The sequence below is a fragment of the Rhodnius prolixus genome, unplaced genomic scaffold, assembly GCF_049639745.1.
Source record: "Rhodnius prolixus isolate KJV_2025 unplaced genomic scaffold, Rpr scaffold_6, whole genome shotgun sequence".
NCBI lineage: Eukaryota > Metazoa > Arthropoda > Insecta > Hemiptera > Reduviidae > Rhodnius > Rhodnius prolixus.
The window spans coordinates 7,287,950-7,300,582 of NW_027411634.1; the positions used below are offsets into that span (position 1 = coordinate 7,287,950).

Below are 12,633 nucleotides of genomic sequence, written 5' to 3' on the forward strand. Positions count from 1 at the left end.
GCAGCAAATATTTTTCAAATAATTGCCAAAATTGTCTATCAAATGCTGGAGCTTTTATTGATCAGAGACAAAGTCGCTTGAGATACGTGTGCGGTATAAAATATTTCTTACGGATAATTTACATGCCCGCGACCCATTTGTCTGAATCAAAAAACCTCATTACAGGTAGAGTTGAAAATTAAACAACTTATGAAGCACATTTTCTTATTGTATCAGGAACAAATGACCTGTAACTGTGCAACCGCCCTACGGGGTGGTGATAGGCAAGTAAACAACTTAGGAGATAAAAAAAATTTGCATAATATTTGCAGTTGAAAAAGCTTCCCAATATTAAGGAGGAATTAGGAATATGTAATACATTTTTCTATGATTAAAAGCAATTAATTTATTTTTTGTCCCTACATCATATTAAGGTATACAGTAAATAGATATCCACGATTTATTAATCATGTAGACCTAAAAACATAAATTTTTTTATATATATATATAGTATTGCAATTACGAATTTTATGAATTGAATAAAAATTACTTGTTTATATGTAAAGAAGTATCTATCATTTTTGACACAATAACTATATTCATTTTTCTTTCTTAAATGAAACACAAATGTTCTTTGTTTTAAAAATCACAGTCATTAGAAAATCTTGCGCAATATACACATTTATTAATATTAATTTGAAAAGTACATTTAATAAATATATTGAAAGCTTATAGATCAATAAATCTGGTACTAAAATAGAGATTTATTATTTGTGTAATACCTTTCTTTTACTATTAAAAAAAATTAATCCACTACAATCATTTAAACTATAAGCATTATTAATAATAAATGCACAAAAAAGGAACAATTATTTTCTTTTTTAATAAAAATAAATAAAAAACCATGCGTAGTAATCAAACAAAAATAAAATAAAGAACAGTCTATAAAAAAAATAACAAGATATCTTAAATTATTTTGTTACAACTTAAACTTTTGAATCATTGAAAAACATTATTTAATTCAATATTTAAGACAGTACATATATACACTTATTATTATTTTTAAAGTACTTCAATAAGTTGATGTAGTCCGACAGATTTTTTTTTTTGCACTTTACTCGTTCATTTGACCTAAAGTATTGAAAAAGGAATTACCTGCATTTTCTGATTTATTGATATTTTTGAAATAATTATTACTTGTACTATTGAGCACATACTTTTTTTATGCGTTTACTGATAAGTTAATTGTTACAATATAAAATTCTTAATAACTAATGTAAAATTAAATATAAACAATGCATGTTTCTATTAGCTAATATAAGCATTTTATTATTTAAAGCTGTTTACTTAATTTCCCTCATGAAGTATTGACAATATAAAATTAAAAGTGTATTTACAAGTGGATAAATTTTTAAATTTATCCCTCTTTTGATACTGGTGAATCCCTACATAGATTATTATAATTTTTTTAAAGTCAATAGGTAAATTATTCTTGTTAGGTCTTAAGAAGACACAGACTTTGATGTTTCGGCAAAGAGGAGACACCAACATTTTACAAACCAATAAAATCTAGTTGTTTCCAGAGTGAAACCTTATAACGTGGAAAGAGATGGAAGCTGTGAGAAACTAGCTACGCTAAAAATATCTATCAACTCACGAATAAAAAATGTAAGGATGGGTGAAATTGACTGAAAAAACATTCGATTCCCACGGAGCAAGCTCAAAGATTTAAGGACCCTGAACGAACGAGAAAGATATGTTACTTTTTTCATCTTTGCTATAACCCCCCAAACACACGCATCTCGACGACCACGTAACCTAAAGGAGATTAAAATTAGTACATGAATCGATAAATTTTTGGTTGTATTGGATGCATTCTTGACAAAATCAGCAAAACACAGGAGAGCATTTTTTTTAGAAGATTGCAGAAGTAGATTTATTTAGGAATCGAAAACAAATATTAAAAAAATAAGAAAGGTTTTTTAAAAAACCTTCAAATTTAAAATTTAACAAAGAATTATGGAAATATTTTGCTGTGTTTTAAGAAAATTGATCAATGCTACACCAAATAATATTATCAGCTAAACGAAATAATACCATTAGTAAGTATCGTAGTATGGTCCATTCCATGGGAAGATAAGCAATCATGTATGACGAGCACATTTAAGGTATAAAAATATATTCTTTATCAATAGATGAGAGCTTCCTTGCATGAATCGTTCGTTATTCACTGTTGGAAGAGAATTTGAACAAGCATTGACACAATTTATTTATAGTTTCCATTTGACTCTCCTTCGTAATATTTCAGTGCAATAATAATGAAAAAAAAATTATTAAAAAAATACAGTTTAAATTATCTTCTTATTAAATATAAGAAAAATAAGAAGTATTAAGAAAAATAACCAAAGTTCTAAAAAGTTATTAGATAAATTATGAGAAATCTTTTGCTTTTTATAAAGAATACACAAATTAAATGTTTTACCTTAACCTTATTAGCCGAAAATAAAAATAAATAAAATAAATACAAAAATAAAATAAAAATCTACCACAACCATCTTTCATGTCAAAATTTACACATTTTAAAAACCACACGAACACGAATTGATGCGTAGCAAGTACATCAATTTGCGATGAACTACAATATAATTATTTACGAGTTTATTTTCTTAACAGGTAATGCTGGATAAAATAAACCTCAATGATCTTTAAAAATAAACATAAAAATTGGTTTGTTACAAAACAAAATAAATTAATAATAATAATAAAAGACACAATTACACATTACTTCTTTTCCAAACCCTCTGAAATAGCATTCTCGAAACCTTATATTGCAAGTGATTCAAGATTTATTTTTTTTCACAACCCACTACTTAAAATATATTTTTGAAAAATTAAATATATATAATGTTAATGTATATAAATTTTTGCCACAACCTTATTATTATAATAATCGGTTATTAAAAATGGAAAAATTCTAAAATACAACCTACATGACTTCTTTTTTTTAAATAGTTTTGTGCACGAACATTTTAATTCACTCACTATTTTTCATTATTTGTTCAAATAATGAAATTAATTATTTATTGAAGTATTATATTAAAAAAGTGCTGATATAAGCTTTTAAAAGCAACTATCTGATGTGAAAATAAAACAGATTAATGCGCATCCTGATTTTGCAATTTTTATTTTAATTATTTTTAGAAAATTCATCTAGTTAGGAATATTAAGTGTGAAAATGTACTAATTTTTTTTAATATATTTAACTACTTACTGCTAGACTATTCTTTTTGTCTTTTGAAATATAAATGGATTTTAATGACCAAAGACTGACTGTTTTATTTAAAGAACGGGGGAAACAAATGTTGCATATCTCTAATAATGTAATTATTAAAGAAAATACCCGTTAGTTGATTTTTTAAATATATTTCTTTTTTAATTAAAAAAAATGTAATCAATGCAGCAGATATAAGTGACAATCAGCGAATTATAGTAAAAATTTTCAGATATTGCATCAGTTTTTACATTACTTTAGTAATTCCTTAAAAAATGAAATTAGCAAGAGTAAGACAATAAGAATTTACTAGATAAAAATGATTTTTGTTTTGTTTTTATAGCTTAACATTCAGTACAAATAATAGAAATATTTCATAAACTATTTCATTTTTTTACTGTTCCCTAATTCACTAGTGTTTGATCCTTATTACTAATAAATATTAGAACTAATATCCTTGATAATAAATGAGATGTAAGAAAAAGAAAAGCTGTTTTCTAGGAGATAATATCTCGATAATATTCATACCCACATATCTACAACTAATGTTTACAAATATCTTTGACCTTTAGACTCTGGTAGAGGTTTCTAGCATCCCTTTACATACTAATTATGGAGCTTTTACAGATAACTATGACTTGTACTTGCAATTTTATGTAATCATTAGATAAAAACTGTAAAACTACTGAAGCAATCTGTGAAATCTTAGTGTGAAATCGAGGGGAAGATGTCGTTATTAAGAAAACTGTAGTTCTTTTCAAATTTTTATTTTAGATATATGTCCTAAGAAGGAAAAGCTAAAAGTGGCAATAACATGAAGTTGACATAGCTTTGCAGGGAGCTCTCTAGTCAAATATATGTAATTACAACTACTAGCGCACTAAAAAGGCGAAAGCTAAAGGAAAAACTTATTATTGACCAAAACCTTATTTGGCATCCACTACTGGATACAAGCGAAATTTCAAATTTGAATTTCCTACGATTTTCGTTTTTAGAGTTAAAGACGACGGATCACATCCACACATACTAAGATACAGAGAAACCATTATGTAAAAAAAAACACGTTTTCTGACTCAGAGGGCATCAAAACGATATTACCTGTAAAAATTCAAAATAAAAAATCTGATAGATTATAACACTTTCTCTTGCTGTAGTAAGGAGTAAGGGTAAGAACGAGGTGGTTTTTTTTTCATCTCACTACCTTTTTTTTATCTGAGATCTAAAATATAAGATTACTTAAATTGAAAAAAAAATGATCACAAGATATTGTTCAGAAATTATTTGTTTAAAGCATCAGTAAAAATCTCCAAGTTCTCACAAAAATTACCAAGAGGGTTTTTAAATAAAAATTGTTTTATTTAAAAATTTTTTTGAATTTTGTTACTGGCATAAATAAATAGAATATAAAAAATCACAAACGTTTTTAACATATGCTTCGATAGATGTAAAAGCATATTTCAAGCATTTTATGCTCCATGATTATTATTTTAAGTAATTTTGACCACTTTTGTATTTATAAGAGTAGACGGTGCGAAAGACATTGTGTCATCGGCTGGCTTAGAGTATTATTGAACTTTGATTAGCGGAAATCCAAACTAAACATCTAATAACACATATCTGATACATGACAGTCCAAAACTGGCCAGAAATAAGGAAAACAAGCGTGTATGGCGGTGAAAATCTAAGATAATCTTAATATACACAATTAAATTTCCAATAATCCGAGCTTTTCAGTTCAAGTAAAAAAACCTATTTTAACACGGATATTGGGACTACTCTAGAAGTCAAATTGGCAATGCAAAACCTTTGAACTAATACCAAAAGAATTTTTTTTTAAAAAAAAGAATGTCATTAATCCTATTAATGTAACTGAAATTACCAAGACTGTAGATACAAAACATAAAAAAGATGATGCAATATTATTGTTAGATATTTCATATTACAACGTTAGTGTTCATATTATTATTTCTCCAAAAAGTAGCCGAGAGACTAATATGAACAATGTTTTTACTTCTTACTTAACAACGAATTTTTTCTTTAAATTTAATCAACTAAACTGCTTATTAGTGATTTTTTTGTTTTTTCAAATATCTATTGTGTTGAAATCTATGTATCTGTACATGTATATACTTTAAATTCATTATTTTATTTTTTAAAAAGCAAAATTAAGGTTGAGTCACCACTTAATTTTTCAGCTGCTTTTCTTAAAAATTTAATTAATGTATTTAACACTTTGAATGAATCCAAATAAACATTTATAGTGTCTAATTAAAAATGATCTAATTTTTTCTAAATTCTCCTTCTAAATTAAAATATTATCTAAATAGTTTTAGAAGTGCTGTTATTGGACTAAAAAGTCAGTCACTTATTCTATTTAAGATGACTTTAAATGTACCCAAATTGGTTTCTTAAATATGTTTTAAATTAGTTTCTTTAAATATGTACACGATTATTTTCGATTCCTGCATTAAATAATGTTTAATATTTATACTTGGCACATATGCAACATGTGAATGTATTTGAAAAAAAAATGTAGACGAAATGTTTTAATTTTGAATAAATTTTAAAATGATTAAAAAATAATTTCATTCTTTAAGAAAAATTGAAAAACAACGTAAAAAGGGGTCCACTACTAGCTCAATATGATCACTTTAAAATTAAAATACATCTAAACAAGACATTAAACATTAATGCTTGTCATTTAAACCGAATACAGATTTTTTTTTCTTTATGATAGAAAACTCTGAAAATTTATCAAAATTTGTAAAATTTATTGCATCAAAAAAATTAATTTTTTACTTTAAAAATTTGAATGTTTAGCTCAGTCCTTTAAATTACAACAGTTTTTCGTTTCTCTTAATTTTTTACACTAAATCTTACTCATTTACTAGCATTCAAATGAAATACATAGGTTAGAAGCGTGTAAATAAAAAAAGTTTACGAGTTAAGAAATAAAATAAAAATATTCTAAACATTTTATTTAATCTTTTACTTATACTAAATTTAGATGGAACTAGAAATTATAACATTCCATTTTACTTAAGAAACTGAAGCAAGTCAGCAAATTCCCGTTGTGTGCAAAAAAAAAATAATAATAATAATAATCATAATAATATTAATAACAATTATAATAGTATATAATAATAATAAAATAAGTATCAAGATGGTAGGTAGTATATAGCTTTTCTTCACTACCTTGGCCTTTTTAGCAAAATCTTGCGAGATTAACATTCTCAAATCCTGACAAGGAAAATGAGATTTTTGAGAAGAATAGAAGTACGAAAGCCTAGAACGGATAAAATCTGGAACTCTAATATGATTGGAACAAAATCTAAAGCTAGAATTAATGCCTTCTGCGGAGGTCATTCAAGAGTTTCTATTGAGCCAAATTATTGGTTCTACAAGGTGGATGAACTACGAAATGTAATACAGCAGGAATACTAAGAAATGAATAAAAAAAAGCGAGGTAAATGTTCAAGAAACCGACCTATCTTTGAACTGGGAACTTATATTCAATGACTTACCATCAAGAGTTCTGGATTGTCGAGAAATAAGCAAAATGGGGCCGAAGATTAAGAAGGTAAAATATATGTAGGATTTTTTTTTTTTTTAAGTTACAAACAGCGGAAAATTTTTGATTACAAGAAAAAAAAAAGTTTCATAAAGAAAAGAGTAAGAACATTAGCAATAACTTTGGACCTAGAAATTTATTTGGGCATAGTTATTGGAGGTATATGAAAAGCAGGGTTTAATTTTTGTTTTTTCTTCGATACTATTCTTTAATAATCTTGATACAGTCTATCCAAAGAGCTGGTTTGAAAGTACTAGCTTATATATATATATATATATATATATATATATATATGCAAATTTTAATAATAATTAGAAAAAATATTAAGAATGAAAGAAAATAATAAATATACCAGTAACGAAATTCGTATTCTGGTATTTTATTTTATTTTTTTTTTAGGAAATAAAATTCAAGCATTACACAATCCAGTGTAATCATAAAGTAAAAAATGATACTTAAAATAGATCTAACAGCTTTGCAGAGATAATGTTGACGCCGTCAATGTAAATGAAGGTGTTGAAGAAGAACTGGTCAGACCGAGACATGACGACAATGATAGTACTGATGTTCTCAATGAAGGAGTTATCAGTTCGGCTGTGGCCAAAGGTGCTATTTTCCAAGCACTTGCATCGTCAGCTGCTGATGTTGTTAATCTAAAATAATGTTTGCAAAACTAATAAAATCTGTAGAAAGCGCAGTTAAAGGTTAAAATCTGTAAAACAACTTTTTTGTTTACAATTTCGATATTAAATTATTAATTAATACCAACTTACATATAAAATGGGAAATTAAACATCCTCATTATGGCTCAACGGCCTTAATACAATCCTTGGATCTGATTCTAGCATCCTCTCGCTCTCTTCATTCCTGAAGGAGATGACATTCACAATATTTTTGTGTTAGTGTAAAGCAAACATAAGTTAATATGTGCAATCATGCCATAAAAAAAATGATAAATTTAATTTTTTTAAAAAATTAAAGATCTTAAAAAATAGAGAACAGATTTAATTAAAAGGAATGAAATAAAATCTTAAAAAATAATTTAAAAAACATTATAATCAATTAAAGAAAGGCATAAGAAGGTTTATGGCGTACGAAAAAACTGGGTAAGAGTTTAATGATAGGAAATTGCTTCTGAGCAAAAAAAATCAAGGAAAATACAACAAGAGCACCTAACAAACATGTTCCTTAAAGTTGGTGAGGTAAAGTGTCATTAGCGTAACTAAGCGGTTTTTTTCAGATATAAGTAGATAAATTTAAAATAAAGTAAACTTTTCAAGTCAAGAAGATGACTGCCGCTGTCAAAGTACAATTATATTCGCTGTGAAGGTGAAAAAGAAGCTAGTAAAAATGCAAAGGGCAGTGGAAGCTAAAAAATGCTTCGGAGAATATCAATGCATATCAAAAACTTATTTGCCAACAATATATAGGCAATTAAAAGTCATCGGGAAATGGTATATTCGTGCCAAAATATGTTTTTGAAATTATTTTTATTTTAGTGGAAACTAAACAGTCACACTTTTAAAACAGTTAACAAAATATTCAACTTTCAAATATAAACCACTTCAGTCATGAATGGTAAAATGCAAAAAAAAAAAAAAACTTTGTAGAAATAAAGACAATAAGAATATGTTTAAGTTTGAAAGGTCCACTAACTATACTGCTTGGCCTGAAAGTTTTCAAAGGATTGGTTAAATTAAAATTTTTATTATTCATAAAGAGTAAAATTGAAATTTCCTAAGACACGGTAGAAACTTGAGATAATGCAAAGAGACAACGTTTTTAATTAAAACATAATTATGAATTTACGAGAAACTGGACAAAAAGCTGAGCGATTAGAGGTTACAACCGCAAACCTAAGAATTATTGTGATTCAGGGTTCGATTCCTGGTCCAGGACTTGTATTTTATTTAATGGTTTATATGAATAATTTAATGGAAAGTACGTTTGCTAGTCACCTCCAATCATGACACCCTAATTAGATAGTTGCGACGTAAAACCCTCTTAAAAATAATATTACTTTTTTCCATTACAGGCTAGTTCACATGTTACTCGCACCTCATCAGTATACTAGCAGTCTCCGCAGAGTACTAACAATATTCTTGCATTAAATAAAAATGCTATCTATTTCTAGAAAGTGAAATAGAAAGTCAGTTAGGAAGTGACCAATCTAAAACACAGGATCTCCGAATCCAGCTCACATTGACATGAGTAATTTTGATATTAAAACCGCTCGTAGGCAACATAATACCTTATTAAATTCACAGTGCCGTTTTGTGCAATTATTAGATGCATTATGCAAATAACCATTCCTTTATTGCGAATAAGAGAGCTCATTCCATCCAGTCTGAATGATATAGTAATTGATAGAACTTTTAAAAGCTTACAAAAAACGGAAAATAAAAAATGCAGCACAGAAAATGGTGGGTTTTCGCTTTGCGTCGGGTAAAGTAATGGACAATACTTTTTTCGTCCCAAGGGCTAAATCGCAGATTGGTGAGATCTACTATTGAATGACTATTAACAAAATGGAAACTGCAAACCATTCAGGGAACAAATTACAAAAAATTAAATAAAAGTTTTAGTTTACAATGTATTTTTTAATGAAAAAAAAAACTAGATAACTTTTGGATGTAAACAATTATACACATCAAACAATAAAGAAATCGATAATCAAGCAATAAATTCTTATTAGGATTAATTCTTTAACAATCTACGTCAATTGTATTTTTTTTTAACTTACCCATCAGCGACGCTATGCCGATGTTGCGTTACAGAACCCGACGTCGGTGGCATAAGTTGTCTTGTTTCTTCAGTATCATCCTGATGGTGGTGATGAACTGGAGCTCCAGCTGGCGGTTGGTAGGCAATCTCCGAGACAGGTCCATACTGAGCAGTCACCAACAGGTCCGTAGAAGGATTCATCTGTTTCGGCACCACACCACGCAAGCAGCCGCGCATACAGGAATGGAATTATAATTGGGGATCAAATAAAAAAATAGTATTAAACAAAAAGTAACGACCAAATAATAAAAAACAAAATAAAACAAAAAATAATAAGAAAATATAAACAAAAAAAGCTGTTATCTTAATTCACAGGAACTAGAAACATTAAATAAAAGAAAAGCAGCATTAAATATATTAACTATTGATGAGGAACACAGCCCTTCGCTATCCAAGCCACTCTGGGCTTACGCAGCAACTTCAATGAAAAACAACAACCGAGCTTAAGAAAAATTACAGACCCGGAGACACCTATGATTCACTGCAGTCCGAAAAATCAGACTATTAACTTAAATGAAAACAGTCCTAGCTCTTCCAATGACAACCTGGTCGGGAAAAGAATCTGAAATCCATTTCCTAAGCAATGATAAATGGGCGTTTTTTCTTTTATCTCAGAAACTTCTTAAATAAGCTGATATGAGTCCGTTATGTACGGACGTCTTCTTAACCTTCCACTGGGATTAGCTAATCAGAACGGTGCCCCTATTTTAAAATGCGTATTTACTACTTATTGTTGCACATATAAAATATATTTATTTGAGTTTGGAACGGTACAAACAGCAAGAAAATGAAATAATATAGAAGTAGTTTAACGCCTGGAACGACCCGCGCAATTCGGAATGATAAACTGCAGTATTTAGTAACGGATCCAACCTAGATTCTGATAAATCCTATAAAAGCAAGAATCGACTTACTCTCAAACCTAGACAACCCAAAGCTCACGATAATCAGCATTATCGATTTCCGATAATCCATCGAGCTCAACAATTCAGATGAATGCTGTTAATTCAGATGCTGACACAGCAGCGTGTCAAGAGACACACATCTCTTTGCGGGATAATGATAATTCGGAACATTGAAAAAATCATTTTAGGTTGTATAATAATATTTATAGCAAACTTTGAAGGAAAGAAGTTAAATATATCCATTGTATTAGGAAGGGAAAAATGAAAGGATATAGGCATAAAAATGTAAAAGTAAAAAGATAAAATAACGAAGAAATTAACAGAAAAAGGTAAATAACTTGCGTGATGCTGTGCAGATTTACATGATGTGTTTAGTGCAATTTGAGAAAGTTTAACAAGAAATGTTCGACTTCCTCAAAATACAAATTAATAATTAATATAAAAAATGAATAAATAAGTTAATAAGTAAGTTCAAGAACTATCTGAAATTAATTTTATCGCAGAATATAAGTTGATAATTATGGCCTTGACTGAATGTCCTAAGCAGGAATTTCTCGAACTGTACAAATGCAAAAGATTTAATCCTTCTTAGATGCTTGATGCGGTAGTTCTGACCGGCTTAGGATTTTGTATACATCATAACAATAGATGTAATAGTTAACACAGAAGATTATGCGCAAACGTGCATCTTTTAAGGGATAGGTTCTTTAGCTATGACCAGAGAAAGTAATGTAAAACTCGTTTTGGTGTACCTTTCGGGCACCATTCAAGAGCCCTTGATGTTTTGTATTTACAGATTAGCATATAGTGATGTAAGACGATCAAAACTGGCAAAAATATCAAAGAACTAGTTTTAAGCAATAAATATTTAAAATGGGCAAATTTTTCACAATAGCAATTATTTAACGTACATACAATATCCTAGCAACTGCCTCGTGCTAATAATTAAGGCATTAAGGCAGCTGATGTTAAAGCAAAAAGAAGTTTCAGAAGTCACTAATGTATCCGAAACTTAGAGGTACAATATTTTTCAAGACTTCCGGTGGCCAATGCCGGAGAAATTAACCCTCATAATTTAAGACCATACTATTTCGTATTTTTGATTGTTACAAATACCTCTTTCATCAAAAAAAATAGCAGTAAGCAGTAAACTACAGAAATTTGCATAAATTTTAGCATTGGAAAAATATCTTTCAAGATTTTTGTATCTCTAATATTGGAAATAAATTACAAATAGAGAGAATTACCTGTCCATTTGCTCCTTGGGCATCCAGATGCATAGCTAATCGTTCTTCTTTTGACGGATAGCAAGGACATTCTTTTCTTCTGATTAGAATTCTGGCATACACTATGAACGCAGCAATGCCTGTGACAACCATTACAGCTCCAACACATGTAAGAAATAGTCGACTTGAGGAGGAATCTTTTTGCCTTTTTTCACCATTTTCATCTTCCATTTGTGTTTGTATGTTATCTGAAAATTCTACAGTTCCTTCTATCATAATAACAAGTCCTGCTCCAAAACAAAATAGCGCAAAAGCGAGCAGAACCCACTGAATACATCTACGATTTCTAATCCCACTGGTTACAGTCTGTGAAAGATAACTACCGGGTCTTGACCATTCATTTTGTTGTTCATAACTAACAGTAGTAGGTTGATAAACTGGTCCACTAGCAGGCATTCTCTTTTACTATTTATTAAAGAATCAAAATGGAATTGTTTTTGTACAAAAAATAAAAATTACTTCTCTGAAAATGCGATGCTTTCCTGAATACACCGTATGGCTTAACTTTGGGAAATAACCCAATCAAGGACACAACACACCACAAACTTCAACAAGGAAAAACCAGTTCTCAAAATATATTTTCCTAACAAAGAAATAAGGCTTACTGAAACTTCACGGAAATGAAATTATCGAATTGCGTTTTGCATCCACTGATTAAATATTAAATGAAAATTGTTTACATCGAGAAGTAAACGAAAACTCGCTTTAATCTAATCCATCCATAACCAAAATTAAGTTGCCACTGCCTTCAGCACTAAGGTTAGCTAGTGTTTATGATTATTTTGAAGGTTTAAGAAATAAAGGAGTTTGATTGAATGATTCAAAATATTTTTTATT

At 28.7% G+C, this 12,633-nt stretch overlaps 1 protein-coding gene across 2 annotated transcripts; it reads right to left on the reverse strand.

Annotated features, from left to right (window-relative positions):
* Positions 1-359: 359 nt before the first annotated feature.
* Positions 360-12,563, reverse strand: LOC141460379 (uncharacterized). 2 transcript variants are annotated; one of them, XM_074140315.1, is made up of 4 exons: positions 11,758-12,563; positions 9,565-9,710; positions 7,595-7,688; positions 360-7,474 (listed from the first exon to the last, which is right to left on the reverse strand). In XM_074140315.1, the coding sequence occupies exons 1-3, from the start codon at positions 12,190-12,192 to the stop codon at positions 7,610-7,612; spliced, it is 660 nt and encodes a 219-aa protein (XP_073996416.1). In that variant the 5' UTR covers positions 12,193-12,563; the 3' UTR covers positions 360-7,474; positions 7,595-7,609. The 2 variants fall into 2 exon arrangements, with proteins under 2 accessions (XP_073996416.1, XP_073996414.1); XM_074140313.1 differs by having other exon boundaries at positions 9,565-9,746; positions 11,758-12,561.
* Positions 12,564-12,633: the final 70 nt, after the last annotated feature.